Here is a 19,330-nt window from a genome sequence, read left to right as displayed (position 1 = left end):
GCTGGTCTCTGAGCCCCAAGCCTGAACTCTCCGGGTCTGCTCAAGGGGACAGAGGACCCCAACAGGCGGGGTGTGGAGCTGTCTCTACCACAGGAGGCGCACAACAGGCCTGATGACACTCGGGTGTTGGGCAGAGTGTGGGCACACAGCCACCAAGGGTGCTGGGGGCTGGACCACAGCCTGGGTGTCTCCATGGAAACGCAGGTGGGAGGGGAGACGAGGCTCAAGCCAGCTGTAAGCGGAGAGCTCCGTGGCTCAGGCATGAGTTAGAGCTTCTCCAGAGAAACGGAGCCACGGCATAGAGCAGCCCAGCCTCGAAGGAGCTGTGTCTTATATTTCTGATTAAGTTTGAAATTAATTCTCAAATTCCCCCGAGAACATCTTATCTGCTACAGAAGAAATCTGGTGCAGCACAAGCTTAGGGTCTGTCACTCTCCTGAACCCTGAAGGAACACGAAGAGGGAGAATTTCTTAGGCCACAGGTACTTTTAGAGCAAGAGGGACCTTCACGTCCTGCTGTGTCTGCAAAGCCCTTGGGGAGAGGCGACAGGCTGGTGGGGCTGGCCCAGAGCAGGAGCTCGGAGATGCAGCACGCGGCTGACCTGTGCAGGGAAGGCGCTCTGTGCGTGCCTCCACCTTACCTGTAACGCACTCGCACAGAGGTAGCGGCCCAGTTTCGGGCTGGGTCTCGACAACTCCGTGCTGGCCACCGTGATGCTGAGACAGTGCTCCCACATTTCATGAACCTTCTGTTCACCTTACGGAGCCGTTGTGGCCTCACACCCTAACCGCGAGTCCTCCCGCCCCCGCCCACCCACCCCGGCCCCGCCGAGCTCCCGGGCTCCGCCTCCCTCCTGGAGACCGAGGCGCTTCATGGGTGCGGTCAGTGCTCGATCGTCTTCCCTCCTAGGTTCTGGCGAGATCTCACTGTTTGTCTCTTTAGTGGCTCCCTTAGGGAAATCAGGGCCGGGGGCATCGACTCCGGGCCCGGAGTTAGAGGCGTCCTGCTCTGGCAACTGCTGGTGGGGTTGGCAGTGAGGTGTTATCAAGACGGGAGAAGAGCGTTCGAAGACCCGATTGAACAGGCAGTCATTCGGAGTTGGGAGGAAGTGAGAGAGGGGACAGCATGCGATGGGGCTGCGGGGGAAACCTCCTCCAGTCAGAGCGGCGGGGGGCGGGGGGCAGAGGGCGGGCACCCCCCACACCCACTCTCAGGCTCCTCGCGGCACCTCCTCTAGGCCGATGTCTCCGCCCACGGCACCGAGGCCCTGGGGCTGCCCAGCACCCGCTCACCACAGTGACGGCGTCGTTCAGCAGTGACTCCCCAAAGACGATAATGAATAGGACCTCGTTGACGTGCACCTCCTCGAACACAGCCAGGACGGCCACCGGATCCACGGCGGCTATCAGGCTCCCGAACAGGAGGAAATCGAGCAGCCCGACCTTCAGGTCTCCTGCAGGACAGGCAGGGCCGTCAAGGAGAGCCCTTCGGGGCCCGGGTGGGCGAGGGCCTCTGAGCCCCGCACACTGACTCCCCTGGCCTCCTCAGGGGCTTCTTCAGGCTTCCGTCCTGCTGACTGCCGGCTTAGAAGCCTCTCAGATGGGACTCCCTCTTGGGCCTGGGGCTGGCTGGTTGTGGAACCCGGGTCAGAGCTGCCTGCCTGCCTCCCATGGGCTCCCACAGCCTTCAGGAAAGGCTGGTCTCACCCCCATTGGGGACTGACTGCCCCTCGTCCTTCCCTTCATCCACCCTGGGGCCTGCTTCCTCCCTCCTGGGGGGCCCACCGGGAGGCTGCTGTGAGCAGATGAAGGACCTGGGGGGCTCGGCCATGCACGGCATGGGATCAGACCCCTGCCCTGGGCCGTCTGGGGTCCAGGGTTAGGGCTGAAAAGGGGGGTCAGGGGCTCAACAGGCATGGGAGAAAGGCTTCCCTGGAAAGTGATGTCTCCGCCCAGATGAGAGCCACCAGGACCCAGCCTGGGGGGAAGTGATGGAAGGGGGCAGGGGAGGGGCAGGCCTCACAGGGTCCTGGGGGCCACAGCTGGCCCGGGGAAATCCTGGGGGACTCCAGTAGGAGGGGCCACCAGGGAGGTTTGAGGGACAAGAAGGGAGACGAGGGCTCAGAGTGGGGCGGGGGCGGGGGGAGGGGTAGGAAGGGACCTTGGAGGAGCAGGTCCTCAGAGTGAGCTCAGCTCTGCTTCTTGAAATGGCCCAGTGGGTTCCTGGTGCCCTTGGGGGCGAGGGTCGTGCTGAGATGCACTTTCCAACATTCCAACATCTCAGTCTCCAAAGCGGCACCAGGCCGCACTCATAGCCGCACGGCAGTCCGCACTGGACACACAACCTCTGGGACCCGAGGATGGTTGTCTCATCCCGGCTCTGTCCAGGACTCACACCTGTGTCAGCTGGGCTGCTCCAAGGAAGGCCTTGTCCGGGAGCCTTCCTGGCACTGAGCCGCCTTCCCGGCCTGAATGCACCGAACCAGACCTCAGGCCTGGAGGGTATGGGGGAGGCCCACGTGGGTGGGGAGACACAGAGGCCACGTGTGGGCTGGACCGCTACCCCTCCAGGCACTTGGGCCCTCTCCAGGTCTAGGACAGGGCTTCCGCAGAAGCCCAGCTCTCCCTCAGGGCGACGCAGGGCCCCCTGGAAGGTTGTCTCCTCGGAGAGACGTGGCCCTGGAGGGAGCTCCCCGTGAGCTCTGAGAACCCGGCAGGCAGCCTGGCTCCAGAGTCTGTGTCCCGAAGAAGTGGCAGGTGTTAGAACCGGCTTCCAAAGAGTTTAAAATGTGCCTTTTGAAATGGGAATCGTAGGGTTTGCTTTTCTACCTCCAGGCACTGTTGGTGAGGCAGAGGTGAGAACACAGTCCCTCCCGGCTTCAGACACGGGACTCCACACGCACATTCCACATTTTGGGCCGTCCCGTCTTTAAACGCCTCCTGGCTCGTGGGTCTCTCACTGTCTAAGGGCCCAGACAGACCCGGTGGTACATTCTGGAAGCCAGCCACTCCAGGCAGGAAGTGTCCCGGGGCCAGCCTGCTCTCCTCCCTGGGGCAACAGTCTACCACCCACTGGCCCTCTCTGACTGCCTGGAGCCTCTGCTGGGCCTAGCCCCGGCTGGCCCGTCCAGACACCCATCCAAGATACCCACTGCCAGCCCTACCTATGGCCTGGCCTAGGGTGACTTTTCCTCAGAGAGGTGCCCCCGGCCATTGGACTACAGAGACCGATTGGTCCCTGCCTCCCCAACTCCTCAGATGCCTTGCTCCGGGCGTCTAGGGACAGAATAGGCTCATTGGCCCCTGGGTGCTGTTCTGACCTGTGATTTTGGCTGATGCCTAGCCTTGACCAGCTGCATCCCGAGGACCGAACACAGGTCCCCTTAGGGACTCCTGCTCTAAACCCTGAGACTCTCCCCTGTGTCCAGTGGCTAGAGATGGCCCTGCCATCCTAGATGTACCCAACCACCTAGAGGCATCACCAGTAAACGCACCCGGGGCTTACTCACCTCCAAGGCCCGGCCAGACGTGTTTGGCCCCATGTCAACCTTAGGGGGTTTCTCTGGGCTGAGCCTGGAGGCGGTGCCAGATGGCAGTGGGGGCTCCAGGAAGCATGCGTGCTCCCCATGGGGTGAGGACAAAGTCCCAAGGTGACAAATGGGACAGGTGAGGTGACTATTCCCGTCAGGGGACCTTTGGCCTCTCTTTCTCAATGCATGTCCTTTGTCATCAAGGTTTTGAGGCCTTGATCCACACAAAGAATGCTGTGCAAGGCTGTTCCTTCAGCCGGACGGAAACCACCGGTCCGGGCCCGTCCCTGGGAGTCTGGTTCGGCAGGTGGTGGTGTTTGGGGCCTGTGGTGCCAGCACCCACTTCTCATCGGTCGCCCCCAGTGCCGGAAGCTAACCCCGTAGACCCACGATGCAAGCGGCCAGCCACGGCAGCCCCGGAACGGGCAGCGTCGAGGGCTGCGTGCACATCTGCGCAAGGCCTCAGCTGAGCCCCTGGCCTCACCTGTTCCAGTTTCCCAGGTAGATAATGGCCAGCTCCCAGGTGGGTGGGGCGCACCTCGGCCGTACGCCAGGGCTGAATTAAGTAACCCAAACTGCAGGAGACACTGGCAGGGGCAGGAGGGGCACCGGTGACTGTGCAGAAGCTGGCGCGGCTTTTCTTGCAGGTTGGGTGGGGGCGCCCGGGCCGCCGCTGCTCAGGTGGGTGTCTACCAGGCTCCACAACTGGCCTCTGCCCAAGGGGCCTTCTCCTCCCTCTCCCTGGAGGCTTGCTGGCAGGGGAGTGAGGCCCACCCCCCACCTTCTTGCTGAGGGGGAGGGACAGCAGCTTGGCCGACTCACCCACCCCACCCACCCGCCAGCCTGGTTGGACAGGGCGTCATTCCCGGGCAGGACGCGAACCTCAGCCTGGGGTTGCCTGGACAGGCTCTTGTTCATTCATCGAACCTTACTGTAAACATGCCAAGCGGGTTAAGTGGACCCACCGGTGACATCTGTCACCCCAACCACTCGTCCCCTTTTTGCGTCTGTGTTCTGTACCGAGCGTTGTTAAGGGGAGTGCCCAGAGCCTGCTGCCGCAGAGCCCAGCCCAAGGACCCCGCACCGGGGACCCCACCCCGAGGACCCCCCTGCAGACGGCACGCCCACTCACCCATCAGGCCGCTGAGGAAGACGCCGTAGAGGGACAGCCCGGTGGTGGCCGCATTCCACACGGTGCCCACGACGGCGTACAGGAGGATGGTGCCCAGGTTGCCAAAGAAGAGCCGGTTGGGCATGAAGTAGCCGGCGTCCAGCACGATGGGGGGCAGCAGGTAGAAGAAGAAGACAGTGGGGGTGAGTGTGAAGGAGGCGATGTGGTCGGCCGCCCAGACGATGCCGCCCAGCACCAGGCCCAGCACGATGAGCAGAGCACTCTCGGGGACGACGCTGGTGACCTTGTGTGACAGGTGGAAGCCTGCGGGGGAGGGGGCCGTCAGGGGCGCCGGGACCCCTCCGAGCGAAGCCTCTGGTCCAGGGCCACCGCGGGCCCCTCCCACACGGGCAGATTTCATTCTGGAAACGCAGCAGGCTCTGGGGCTGACAGAGACCGGAAGCAGCTCTCCCTGTTCACGCCTGGGAGGGGGGGCTGCCTGGTGGCTCTGTGGACAGGCCGGCCTCCTGGGAGGGGCTGTCCCAGCCCACAGGACAGACACGGGCCTGGGAAGTGAGGCTCCACGTCTGCGTCTGTGGACGCTTCCCTCCGGCCCCACTCATGCGGCCAGGAGGCCCTGCCAGTCCACTGTCGACTGCTGTCCCCTCGGGACCTGGCCCCTGGGACACCCTCCTCAGGGTCTTCTTGTCTTTGAGGGGTGGGTCTGGGGCAGACAGAGACTCCCATGATAGTCGGGCTGCAGGGGGCAGCTCCTGAGCCCAGGGCACCCTCATCCCAGGCCCCGCGTGGCCGGTCCCCTCATCCTTCCATGCTGTGTCTTGCCCACCCTCACCCAGCTTGTCTCAAGGTGCTGGAGCCTGAAGTGCGGCTGCCTTTTAACCTGCCCTGGTGGGACTCGGGGGCCCCGGAGGTCCCCCTGCTGACAGCCGGCTGCCTGGGCCCCGTGGCCCATCACCCTTGCGAAGACCTTAGGGTGCAGAGGCCTGTACTCTGAGTGAGGCAGGCTCACAGACCTCCCAGGGCCCTTTTCTCCTTCTGCTGTGTTTGTTCTATTTTAAGACTCAGAGAAAAGGTTAGAAGAATTCCTAGGATGTGTTCCAGGTGGCAGCAGCTGCCCGGCCAGTGAAGCCCCCCATCCGGGCTTCCGCCGCCCCTGGACCGTGCCACTCTGTCCACCCCAGGCACCACCTCCCTGCTGTCCGTGTCCCCTCCCCTCTCCCCCCGAGTCTGTGGAAACCTCTCAGACCTTCTGGTTCCACCAGCCTCTCGCTCTAAGGTCTCCTACCCTTGGTCAATGATCTCTCAGGTCTAACAATGGGTGTTGACCCATGAAAATCCTCTTTACGATTTCCCCGTTTTGCCGTCCTCGCTGGAGTGCCCGTCTTACTGAGATTGTGTTGGCCCTTTTCTGGGAGGTGGAGCTCTGTGGGGACTTCCCTTCCATTTCTTGGGTCACATTTTACCCCAGGTGTCCTCCCCCTTCTCTTTCCTACAACATCGTATGGCCGCCAGCTGCTTCTTCGCCCTAGTCGTGCCTGACCTCGCTTTATACGCACTCACGGCGCAGGGCAACTTTCTGATTCCGGCTTCTGCCTCACATGGGCTCACGTGAGCTAGAGTTTGGGGCGGGATGTTGCTGTCCTTGTCCTGTGGTCTGGGCGCCCTCCTGGGACCCTCGTTCCGTGCTCTCAGCTGGCATCCTGTTGGCAGCCGGGGCCGGGCCTTCTGGGCTTCTGCACTTCCGGCCACCCAGCCCAGGCACGAGGGAGGGTGACAGTTTCAACCAGCAGAGGCCTCTGGTTGATGGGAATTCTTGGTGAGAGAGGCCAGCCCTGCAGGCGGGCTCTCCCCAGGCCTGTGACCCCTTCCAGAAGGCAGCTGCACTGTAATGAGCTAATTAAACGGAAGACTTGATTGACTCTTAAGTGGCAATTTGCTGGTGGTTCAGCTATTAAGCATATAATGGGCATTTTAGGAGCCAGTAAGCTGAGTTCCTGTGGGGGAAATGCCCTGTGGTCACTGGCCTGAACTGCAGGGACGCAGTCAGGGATGTGGCTCCCAGTCAGGCTGAGTCACCGCAGGCAGACCCCTCCTTCCCGCACCAGGTCCCTGTGAAAAATCCCTGACTCTAGGGTGGACGCTCAAGGCACAGCCATGGCCTCTGCTGCAACCCCACGGGGGGGGGGGGGGGGGGGGGGGGGGGGCTGGGCCTCTGGGAAGTGGGGAGGGAGAGAGGGAGGGGGAGCAGGAACTGAGAGGCACATGCCTCACCACGGCCACCAGAAAACCCAGCACCCGGCGTGCCCAAGTGGGCTTGGCCACCGAGACTCCACTGGCAGGTGGAAAGACCCGATTCCCTCTCAACCCTTGTTTGCTACACCTCGTTAGAGAAGGATCCAGCAAAGGCAAATCTGAGCAGTGACCCGACGACCTCCTCAGGACCCACAGCTCGGGGCCTCCACATCTGGCCTGGCCCGGAGCCTGAGCCATGACCATGGAGAAAGGCCCTGCGTCCTAAGGCCGTGTGCCCACAGGGTGGCTGTGACCTTGGGAAACGATTAGGTGGTGCAAACTTCCGCCTCAGAATCCCACGGCATTTTCTGGGGAAAAGCCAAACCTCATAGGCTGGACAGGCAGGGAACGTCTGAGCCTTTGAGGAGCCCACAGAGCTGGCTTTCCCATGTGCCCTGCCGAGGGAGAGGGCAGACAGCGATTCAGTATGTGCACCAGCCATGCTGTGCTGACCCCGGGCCCGGCCACGGGCAGAAAAGCTTTGCGGAAAGACAGCGGCTCCCCACATGCCTCGAACACTGGAGAAGCAGCAGCTTAGCGGCGTAAACCCCAGCTCGGCAAATATTTGAGCTGCTGATGCAGGCAGGGCACGTGGTGCGTACTCCTAGGACTGACAAGACAGAGTGACAAGGACAGTAGAGGACAAAATCAAAGTGCACCAAGATGCACAGACTACGGGGAGCTGAGTGAGGCCGGGTCCGGAGCTCCCCTGCCGGGGCCGGTCCCTTCCGACAAGGGAACGTTAATGAAGCGACTCCCAAACCCACAGGTAACTGATTGCCGAGGCCGGGAGAGTTACAGCTAATTAAGCACGAACGGCCTGGCTGCAGGGTGGTAACCACAGGGGACACACACTTTTCATTCTAATTACAAACCCTCTGACTGATGTTAAAGGTCAGGAGGCGCCCGCCTGCCAGCCAGCCATTTCTGGAGCAGGCCCTGGACAGAGTGGGTGCCGAGGCCCCCGGGAAGGTCATCGCTGACGTGCGTCACGCCCCCTCGGGATGCAGCTGGGTACCCAGGACCTGGGGTCAGGCCCTATGTGGCCACAGCCTCCAAGGATCTCTCAGCAAGATTCAGCTGAGTCCACGCAAATGCAACAGCACAGTAAATCCTTTGGTTTTACTTTAACGCGCACGAGCCTTGGTCAATGAAACGCTGCCTGACAAAATAACCAGACCAAGCAGTGGAAACATTCCCAGAGAGAATGAGAAGCACTGGGAGTACACAGGGGACCCACTTCACCTGGGGGGCAGGCGTGTAGGGGGCGGGCCTGAAATATCACACACTCGGGTCCACACACAGGTGCTCAGAGACACAGGTGGGCACACACAGACACACACACACACACACACACACACCCGCACGTGACTTCCCCAGCACGGACTCCACAGACGAGCGTGAGGTTCCTCCCGCGCTTTCCTAGGACGGGACTGGCTCTGAGCCCCTCCCCGCCACCCACGGGGAGAGGAACAGACCCCCTCTCTCTGACCTCCATGCTACCTCAAGAGGCACCAAGGTATGAGTTAGTTACAGCAAATGTGTCAGCTGCCAAGCCCAGGGCAGGAGCTGAAGATATTTATAGTGTCCTCAAATATTACCTAGCTGACCCCACGGCTCCTGCCTGCAAGGATGTTCCAGATGAGTGCTCAGAGTTGTTGTCAGACAGGCCTGGCCTCTCCCCAGGGAGGGTCTGTTTCCGGGACCCTGAGTAGAGCTTCAAGAGCAAAGGAGGCCTTTCAGGATTGGCCCTTCTGCTCACAAGCCATGAGACACTTTAGACATTGCGTGCCTACAAAACCCAAGCAACCTTTGTCAATTTTTAAATTAAAAAACGAAAATTGTTAATAGCTTCCTAGGAAAGCATCAGATTCTTTCATTTGGAGCCATCGTGAACAGAAGTGAGGACAGAAGGAAGGCTGAGCCCCAGCCGGCTTCAAGCACTGAGCCCAAGCATGCATGTCCGAGCTGAAGGCGTGCGGGGACAGGAGCTGGAGCTGGAGCCCAGCGAGCACCAGGACGACGTTCACAGCAGCGTCCTTCTCCCCGAGCAACTCCCTCCTTCTCAGCCCTCCTGGGCCAGGCCGCTCCTGTGGTAGTCCACATTAAAGGATGCCATGCTTAAGCTTTGCTTTCTTATGGTTTCATGACTGGCTCTAAACTAAATAAAAGTTTGGGAGCAGGATCTGTGACAATTATACCTTCGGGGCCGGGCACTGGTGGGGTAGCACCATTGTACCAACTGTCCCTAGGGAACAACCATGAACTCTGGAAGAAACGTGTCAAATGGCAACTTAGGCACTGAGGAGAGACGGAGAGAAGGCAGACGCTGGCGGGCTCCAAACCTTGAGGGAAAGGGCGGCAATGGGCGAGTTCCCTGTTTTCTTTTTTGTTTTCGTTTTCCTGACTTCCCTGTTTTTTATGGCTTTTTCCAGAGAGCAGATCCCAGCTGGGGTTGTCCAGAGCAGTTAAAACTGTAGCCTTACTGGGCTGAGAAAGCGGAGGGCAGAGATGACGGTGACCACGGCAGCTGGGCAGCGAGAGGCCAACATTCTATGTGTGAACTCTTCCCAAATTCCTGGCTGATCCTTGAATTACACACGAGAGAGGCAGGTACCAACTTCCTGTCACCACAGGGAGATCTCTTTGGAGTCTCAGTCCATTCCTGGTCAAATGACAGCACAGCACCAACCACCACCACAGAAATCAAGGCTCTCCAGAGGAGCACAGCGGAATACAGAGTCTCTACAACGTATGAGCTATAGTCCTGGAAACAATCCCAAATTACCAGACACATGAAGACACAGGAGAATGGGACCCAGACATCACTGGGGATCTCAAAGTGATCCAGGCATTGGAATTAGCAGACAAGGGTTTAAAAAAAACTACTGTAACTATGCTTAAGGGTGTAAAGGAAGATATACTCGTAATGAATAAAAAACTAGTAAATCTCAGTAGAGAAAAGGAGTTGGCGATTTGTTTTCAATAAGAGCCAGATAGCAAATTGCTTAGGCGTGTAGGTTCTATGGTCTGTTCGGCAGTTAGTCAGCTTGGCCGCTGCATCACAAAAACAGCCATACACCCACGAACAGCTGTGCTCCAAGAAAACTTGATTTACAAAAACAGGTGGCCAGCCCACGGGACATAGTCTGCTGACCCCTGACATAAAAGAAACCTAAAAGAACCAAATGGAAGTTCCAGAATCGAAGAATTCAATATCTGAAATAAGAGATGCAATAGACAGACCTGACAGCAGACAGAGAGAGGAGAGACAGTGAACTCGAAGTTAGATGAGTGGACATTGTCCAGCATAAAGAACAAAGATGAGAAAGATAAAAACGTGAACAGAGCATCAGCCACCAGTGGGACAGTGTCGGAAGGTCCAATACATGTGTAAATGGAGGCCTGGAAGGCCAGGAGACAGAGGAGGGCGTGGGGAAAATCTGAAAAGAGAACGGCCCCAAATGTCACCCATCTGGCAAAAGACATAGATTTGCAGATCTGAGAAGTCCCTCAGATTGGATTTCTATCTGATTTCTATTTCTATCGATCGGTCTTCAAGTGAAGTCGGAATAAGTGTGAGAAAGGCTGAGGGTCCAGGGAGAAGCAGTGGGGGCGGTGGGGCGCCTGGACGACATGAGATGGGCACCTGGGGTTTGGGGAGGGCTGGGGACGGGGCTGGGGCCAGGAGAGGACCTCGGGAGAGGAAGGGCGGGGGGCCGCCCAGCCTGGGCTGCGTAGAGCCCCACGGATCCAGCTGGTGGTACCGATCCGATGGCACACAGGGCGTGACTGCTGCAGGAAGCTGGTGGCCCGGTCACGGAGACCCCGTTGAGCAAAATGGCTCGCGGAACCGCAGCTGCAACAGCAGGAGGAAGAAAGGGTCCACATCAGAGCCACACAGATCCCCGCGCCGGCACCACGGACGGACCCCCGGCTCCGCTCAGGGTGTGACGGGCCACCGGGCCCCGTGTACCTGGTGCCTCCGCTTCCACAGGACCTGTGGCCCCGGAGGCTTCACAGACCAGAAAGGCGTTGTTCCCCAGAGCTTTCCGCTTCAAGGACGTGGAAAGTTAGTCTTGACCTGGTGGTTGCCTGGAGGCTCGGAGATTGACCAGGGTGGTCACACTCGTTGTAAAATCCACCAGACAAAGATACAAAGATGCTTCACTCTGGGGTGGGGCTGGGGGGCCGCGAGGGGCCCTCGAAAGGCTCCAAGGATTTTACGAACGGGTTCTCTGTGGGGGAGCAGGTGTAGGTCTCGTTGACCTTTTACCCCTTCGTGTGAAAATTCCAGCGAGGCTATTTTCTCTGAGGACATCTTTGGTGCAGATAATGTGTGGGCAGCGTCCCAAGGTGTCGTAAACCAAGCCTGTGCCCACTCACGTGGCTGCCGTGTCGCCACGGTCACCACTATCAGGGCGTTCCTGGCACCGTCCCCTGAGGCTGGGACTTTGTCATGGGCCGCTGCCCGGACACAGAGCAGCAGGAAATGGTGGGGACTATTGACTCTTGATATGGACGTGGTGCTGCAGGAGGCTGAAGGGCTCCCCGAGGTGGGAAGGCCACGGGGCAGCTGACGGCCGGGAGGGCCCCGCTGAGGACAGCAGCACTGACACATGCCAGCTGTTCCCGGAGGCACATGGAGCCGCGGGGACAGCCTTCAAGAGGACAGGCACAGCCTGCTGCGTGGCCTGGCCAGGTGCTGCCCCTGCGGACCCCTCGTGCCCGGTTCCCCACGGAGCAGCGCCTCCACGGTTTCTGCATGTGTGAGGGCTTTCTGTTCCGAGGGACCTGTCCTGCCACTTCTCGAGCTACTATTATCTTATCCCTCCAGACTCGATTTCCTCAAGGTCAGATGACAGTCTAGACCTCTCTGGGAAGCTGGACGATGAAAATCAGATTCTCACAAGGAGGGTGGACTGAGTGCGTCTTCCCCAAGCCTGATGAAAACAAAGGGGAAAAGGGGGGAGGGTGGGTGTCACTCATTGTCTTTATTTTTCATTTTTTGGCCAAAAGGAAGGAGAGATGCGAAGACACCGGCACCCTGGTGTCTCATCCACCGCAGCCCACGCTCCCACATACATAGGCCTGGCCCAGGTCGGCTACTGGGGGTGTCTTGGGCACAAAGCCCACAGCTGAATCACAGGAAGCACAGTCAAGCGAGCGAGGGAAAGTTCGAATATCACCATCGCTATCCACACCGATGAAAGGAGGGTCGCACCCTTGATAAGAAAGTACATCCAGAGATTTCAAACCTCTTTTCAAATATGAGAGCAGAAGTACTTGACAGAAGAGTTGAGGGGACAGAGATAGAGGGAAAAGACAAGGACACAAAACACAGGAGAGGAAACCTAAAAGGGAAGAACAAGGGACGATCGGGAGACCAGAGCAGAGGAGACGGGCACTGACCCGACAGCCACAAACACCCCGGGCGCACAGGGCTCCAGGGACTCTGTCTCCAGGGACTCAGCATGATGGCCAGTTGGATCCCACCCCCAAAGAGGGGAGGAGTGGGAGGAGACCCCACACGAAGGAGGAGGCTGGGTGGGGGGGAAGAGGGAGGAGACCCCACACGAGGGAGGAGGTTGGGGGGGAGAGGGAGGAGACCCCACATGAGGGAAGAGGCTGGGGGGGAGAGGGAGGAGGCTGGGGGGGGAGAGGGAGGAGACCCCACATGAGGGAGGAGGCTGGGGGGGGAGAGGCAGGAGACCCCACATGAGGGAGGAGGCTGGGGGGGGAGAGGGAGGAGACCCCACACGAGGGAGGAGGTTGGGGGGGAGAGGCAGGAGACCCCACATGAGGGAGGAGGCCGGGGGGGGAGAGGCAGGAGACCCCACACGAGGGAGGAGGCTGGGGGGAGAGAGGGAGGAGACCCCACATGAGGGAGGAAGCTGGTGGGGGAGAGGGAGAAGACCCCACATGAGGGAGAAGGCTGGGGGAGGAGAAGGAGGAGACCCCACACGAGGGAGGAGGCTGGGGGGGAAGAGGGAGGAGACCCCACACGAGGGAGGAGGCTGGGGGGGAAGAGGGAGGAGACCCCACATGAGGGAGGAGGCTGGGGGGGGAGAGGGAGGAGACCCCACACGAAGGAGGAGGCTGGGGGAGGAGAAGGAGGAGACCCCACACGAGGGAGGAGGCTGTGGGGGGAGAGGGAGGAGACCCCACATGAGGGAGGAGGCTGGGGGGGGAGAGGGAGGAGACCCAACACGAGGGAGGAGGCTGGGGGGGGGGAGAGGGAGGAGACCCCACACGAGGCACTGGGCCAGGGGCAGGACACCAACTTTGGAGGGGCCTGGAGTGATGCCTCCTTCCTGGGCAGGGAGTTGATTTCCAGGCTTCACCCAGAGGGGTCAGCCTGCTCCTGATGCTTGCTTGTCAAGGCTCAGCTTGCTGCACAGCCAGTCCCCAGAAGTAACAGACAGAGAAACCACATTTGGTGGAGAATGAACCCACCAAACGGGGGTTCTCCCCAAGACAAGAAGGCACGAGATTCAGGAGATGGGGTGCCCAGTGTGGGGGAGCTGGTGTTGTGCCCGGAGAGGGGAGGGGCCCGGAGCACATTGCCACATGCAGCAGCCTTCTGGGAGTTTGGGGCCGAACCACTTAAATCCATAGAAAACTGTGCCAACAACAGATTAGTCAATGACTTCGGGTAAAACAAAAGGATGTACTGGGAATGGAAAAACGGTCCCATGCTATCTCACGGCTGTGAAGACAGTTTGTGTAGTCACAACGTTCAGCACTGAAATTTTGGTGGAAAACACCAGAACTTAGAGAGCAAGCATGTGGGGGTGGGGCAGGCTTTCTGTGCTAACTCCCCTGGCCAGAGACCCACAGCTGCTGAGTCATATCACAACCCCTTCCCGCCTTGTGCACCCACATGAATGGTCCTGGCCAAGATAGCCTAACATGCCCAACGTGTGCTAGCAAAGCCAGGCACACAAGACAAGGCGGCTGACCCCCTGGGCAGGGAGGGGTAGGGGCAGGGGCAGAACGAGTCCTAGATGATGTCTGTGCAGAAAATCCCAGAAAGTGATGGAAGACTTCAGGGTATACAAAGTCCATTACTTTCCCATAAACCAGCAATAAAGGTATGGAATTCGAAATGTAAACCATAACACCATTTACATCAACACCAAAAAAAGAAAAATAAACAAAAACCAAAAAAAATCTTAGGTAGAAATCTAACAAAATGTGTACAGAACCTACATGAAAACTTGCAAACTTGGACGAAGAAATCAAAGAAAACCCATATAAATGGAGAGATGGTCCACGTGCACGAATGGCAAGACTCAGCATGGTCACGCGGCGAGTTCTTCCTGGCACGATCCACGGACACAATGCAATCCCAATAAAAAATTCCAGCCTGTTACTTTATCATACGGAGGCAAAAAACCCAGAGCAGCCAGCACGACCTTGAAGAACATTTGAAGACTGACACTTCCCGACTTCAAGACTCAGGTGAGACCACGGTGATCGCTGAAAGGACAGACGAGCGGATCAGTGCAACGGAACAGAGGGCCCAGAAACAGACGCACGTGATCACAGTCACCGGTCTTTGACGAAGGGGCACGGGTAACACGGTCGAACAAAAGTGGTCCCGTCGGCGACTGCTGGGACGGCGGGACGTCCCCGTGAAGAAAAATGAGTCCGGACACAGACCTCACAGCCTTCACAACAATGAACTCTCAACGGATAGAGACCTACAAGTAAAATGCAGAACTATACGTCTCCTGGAAGATCGTGGGACAGAAAACCTAGCTGGGTTTGGTGATGACTTCTTAGATCCAGCACGATCCCTGAAAGAGGGAAGCCCGACCTCACTGAAATGAATGAACTGCCTGAGAAAGACCACATGAAGAGAGCAAGAAAACAAGCCACAGCGGGGAGAAATTATTTGCAAAACATGTATCTGATAAAGGATTTGTGTCCCACACACACGAAGAACTCAAATCTCAGTAAGAAAAACAATCCAATTTAAAAATGGGCCAAAAACCTAAAGAGACACCTCACCAAAGAAGATATGCATGTGGAAACGTAGCTCAATATCATACGTCATTAGGGGATCGCAGATTAAAACAACAAGGTACCACTAGACATCTATTAGAATTATTAAAATCCACAACACAGACGACTGGAGATTCTCGCTGGTGGGAATGCAAAACGGTGCAGCCACTTTGGAAGACAGTTTGGCGGTTTCTTGCAAAACCAAACATACCTTCACCATACGACCCAACAATCATCTCCTTGGTGTTTACACAGAGGAGTTGAAGCCTTATGTCCATACAAGAGCCTGAAAATGGATGTTTACAGCAGCTTTACTCGTACTTGCCAGATTGTTCTTCAGTAGCTGGATGGATAAAAAGCCGTGCTACATACACAGTGGAGTATCATTCAGCGCTAAAATAAACGAGCCATCGAGATAGGAAAATCCGTGGCTGAATCTTCGATGCACGTTACTGAGGGGAAGAAATCCATCTGAAAAGGCTACCTCCTGGAGTCCTCACACAGCAGCATTCCAACTCTACGACATTCTGGAAAAGGCAGAGACTACGGAGGCAGTAAAAAGATCAGTGGTGTCCAGGTGATGGGGAAAGGGAGGGATAGGTGGAGCACAGAGGATTTTTAGGGCACCGAAAATACTCCGTACGATCCTATAATGATAGATACACGTCATGACACAGATCCTATAATGATAGATACACGTCATGACACATTTGTTCAAACCTGTAAGATATATAACACAAGAGCAAACCGCGATGTAAACCATGGGCTTCAGTTAATAAGGATACATCAATATTGGCTCATTAACTGCAACAAATATATCACAGCAATGAAAGATGTCAACAATGGGGACACTGGGGGGTGGGGAGAGGGGGGAGGGGGAGCCGGTGGGTATGGGGAACTCTCTGTGCCACCTGTTCAATTATTGCGTACATTTTCACCTTCACTAAAAAATTGGGTCTATTAATTTTTGAAAATCAGCATTGCTGTGGTGTGGGGGATGCCTTTGCACTGTGAGGTAGGCTTGGGAGGCCAGGCCCGGGACGGAGGTGACGTGACGGTGTTTTAGGGATGAGGGAGGGAGGTGGGCAGGCCAGGAAACACCCTTGCTCCTCGCCCTGAGGGACGACCGGGGGTGAGCGGCCTGCGGTTTTGTGCCGGCCGGGGAGCGGTCTGTCGTGACTCTACTGCGCTCGCGTGCTGCCGGGTTTCGTCGGAACAAAACCAAGTTTGTTCAGGTTCACCGAAAAGGGTTTATTGCCACCCACGGGGAAGGGGCAGCTCCAGACTGGGGTGGTGCGGTGTGGGGTTCTGGCTGCCAGGGTGGCACAGGGTGGAGGGCGCCACGGTGCCCGGAGCTTTCCTAGCGTGTGAGGCAGGAGCAGCGGGGAGGCCAGGTGCCAGGAGAGGGCACGAGTGGGTGTGCAGGGTGCAGGTGTGAGCACACGTGGCTGTGAGCTGTGTGAGCAAGTGCGGGCAGGCGGGCGGGAGAAGCACCCCCCACCCCAGGAACCACGTGACGTGGCAAAGCTTGTGGCAGAGCCAGGCCCATGTGGCGCCCGTGCGGTGTGGCGCGGCTGGGGCTTCAGGTCTACCCTGAAGCTGGCCTCAGCGGACAGCTGCACGCTCCTCGTGACGGGTCAGGCGAGAGCCTCTCTGAGGGGAAGGTTTGCCTGGGGCCACACGGCCACGCAGCCACAGGGCCCGCCTGGGCGCACGCCGCAGGCCCCTGCGCGCCCCGCCCCCGTCCCCTCCCAGCTGGGACAGAGGCTCCCCGGAAACAGCCTGACGTGTGGCCCTCCCAGGACAGGAGCTCCACGGGAGGGGACGGTTCCAAGGTTTCTGAGGGTGCTGTGGCCCGCGTGTCCTCACCAGGGCACGCTCACACCTCCATCACGGCACCCACAAACACCCTCCGTGGGCCCCGTGTGGCCTCCCCTTGCAGCCCTGGTGGGCAGGACAGTCAGCTCCTGCCAGGCTGCCTGAGGACCACAGACCCTCCCCTGCTCCCCTTGATGAAGGCACAGGACGCCAGGGAGGAAGACCTTGTCAACGGGAAAGCAGAGAACTCACCCCTGCTTCCCACAGATAGGCGCTGGGGCCCGGCACGTGGATTTAGGCCGAACACAGCACAGCGTGGCCCTGTGGGCTGGTGCAGGAGGCCGGGGCGGAGTGTGCTGGCCCCGCTCAGCTCACAGGCTGCCTGCCCTCAGCCACCCCAGGACAGAACCTCCTTCCTGTCCCTCTCCTGGGAGCAGACACCACCACGCTGTGTCCAGTCTACTTCCGAGATTCCGCTGGGCTCCGTGCTGGCTCCCGGCCATGGTCTGAGGAGTGGCCCCCCAGCCCCTGGCTTGGGAAGGCACCATTGTTCTTCGGGGACAGATAACGCTTCCCCAGCTTCACGCGGCTCAGCTCGTGACACTCGAACTAATCTTCAGGCCACAAGAAAACCAGGATTCTACACTGAAAGCCAGCTGCAGGGGCCTCAGGGCCCGGTGCCCTGAGGGCAAGGTGGGGTCCTGGGGAGGGGGAGGTGCAGAGGCAAATCCCGGTAGTCTCCACCCGCTGTGCCACTGGAGGACTCTGTGGTGGGGTGGGGGGTGGGAAGAGGGTCCCGGAGCGCTAGGCGCGGGGGTCAGCTTTCCCGGCCCTGGACACCATGGTCAGGGGGCGGGGGGTGGGAAGGGCCCATCCTTGTCCCCGGGCGGCCAGCCACACGCGCCCATCCCACATCTGCCAATGCCTCTCGTGGGGCACCTCACGTGAGCCGGAGTGGGTGTTGGGCAAAGACATGCTCCTCCAGGCTTTGGGGCCCCAAAATGCAGGGCACAGGCCAAGGCTCACGTCGGCCCGGGGCTGAAGGCACCCCAGCCGTCGGAATGTTCTCGGCGTTTTTGAGTTAATGAGTAAAGGATTTTGACAACAGAGGCTGTACCCTCGACACTGGGGGCCTTCTCAGAAACTTCCAACCGCCTTCCTTCACCGGTTCACCCCCAGAAACGCAAGCTCTGGGGGGGGAAGGTGCACGGGAAGGGCTGTGCTGAGACCTGCCCACACCTGGACCCCCGGCCCCTGCTCTGGTCACTAACTGTATTTTGTAAATGGCGGTCAGGTGACCCCCACCCCAATCCTAGCCACACTGCACTGGGGGAGGGGAAAAGGAGGAGGAAGAAAAGGCACACTGGTGGCCGCGGTTTGAGGCACACGGGTGAGGGGCCGACACAGGGTTCCTTCGCAGGCCTGGCCGAATCCACAGAACACCCTCTCCAGCTACACTTGGTGGGTACAAGCCAGCACCCACCAGGATGAAGCCACAAAATCATTCCCACTCCAGGGACAGGGCGGCACCAGGAGCCTGCAGGCAGCGGGCGTGTGGGGGCAGGACTGCCGAGTCCCATTCTTGCCGCTTGTGGGAGGACACGGGCCCCCAGAGCTGGGTCCTGGCTCTCACCTGCCGTCTTGGACACAGGCGTCTGTAGCTGCCGTGTGGCTGTCTTTGCATTTTCGCTTTCAGGCAGCTGGTGTCAGTGGGCCTGTTATTATGGCCGGGCCCCCTGCTGGGACCGCCCAGGCCACAGAACGTCCCCCAGGCACCTTTGCAGGACCCTCCATGCATCTGCGCGCCGCACCTGCTAACCTCCGCTCTCCAGCCGCATCTGAGGGAAATGTGGTCAGCCACGTCCCTGCTGAGGAGGCCAGGTTGCTGGAGAGGAGGGCAGCTAGCCCACTGCAAGGCCGCAGGCATTCCCCAGATGCAGCAACCGACCAGGCAGGGGTCGGGAGGCCCGGGAGGGCCCTGGAGTCCCGTGGGGTTGCCCGCGGATGTGTGACGTGGCCAGCCGCCAGGAGCCTGGCTGGGCAGCGGCTGTGCGGGAATGGTGACCGTCGCCTCCCCCCTGCTTCCCACCCTGGACACCCTTGAGCTTGGATCCCGGCCGCAGCCCAGCCCCCGGAGGCCCTGGTTCGAGCTGTTTGGAGCCAGCCCTGGAGGACCGAGCTGGACCGAGCTCACTGATCCCTCCGGGCTCCTCAGCCGCCTGTGAGAGACCGAGGCCTGAGGCTGGCCCAGCCTGGGTCACACAGGCAGCTGGTCCCCTTCCCGATCCTCCGCTAAAGGACCAGAATGAAGGCTGTGCCGCCACAGGACGCGGGAAGGACGGCAGCACCCCACGCGGAGGCACGGCCCGCTTCACCACTGCACCCTGCCCGCTTATGCAGTTTCTGCTGTCACTGAGCACACAGGGCGACACTAGCTGACTTCTGGGGAGTCTGGCCTCTGAACTGGCCTTTGTGAAGTATGGGAGGGGGGCTGCGGCTGCCCTAGCCCTGGTGTTGACCACACCTGTTCCCAGGCCTGCTCCAGGGG

The 19,330-nt window shown here is 59.2% G+C and overlaps 1 protein-coding gene across 1 annotated transcript in view; it reads right to left on the bottom strand.

Moving 5' to 3' along the window:
- The window catches only part of SLC9A3 (solute carrier family 9 member A3), a 39,799-nt gene that overhangs the window by 10,668 nt on the left and 9,801 nt on the right, over window positions 1-19,330 (bottom strand). The window contains exons 4-10 of the mRNA XM_042903482.1: window positions 18,416-18,482; window positions 12,040-12,092; window positions 10,931-11,009; window positions 10,722-10,813; window positions 9,441-9,444; window positions 4,663-4,965; window positions 1,294-1,454 (exon numbers count right to left, since the gene is read on the bottom strand). Of these exons, the coding sequence (XP_042759416.1) occupies window positions 1,294-1,454; window positions 4,663-4,965; window positions 9,441-9,444; window positions 10,722-10,813; window positions 10,931-11,009; window positions 12,040-12,092; window positions 18,416-18,482 (759 nt within the window). The remainder of the gene's footprint in view (window positions 1-1,293; window positions 1,455-4,662; window positions 4,966-9,440; window positions 9,445-10,721; window positions 10,814-10,930; window positions 11,010-12,039; window positions 12,093-18,415; window positions 18,483-19,330) is intronic.

The sequence above is a fragment of the Panthera leo genome, chromosome A1 (assembly GCF_018350215.1).
Source record: "Panthera leo isolate Ple1 chromosome A1, P.leo_Ple1_pat1.1, whole genome shotgun sequence".
Lineage (NCBI taxonomy): Eukaryota > Metazoa > Chordata > Mammalia > Carnivora > Felidae > Panthera > Panthera leo.
Note: the sequence above shows the minus strand (reverse complement) of the source record. Positions and strands in the feature narration are given on the sequence as shown.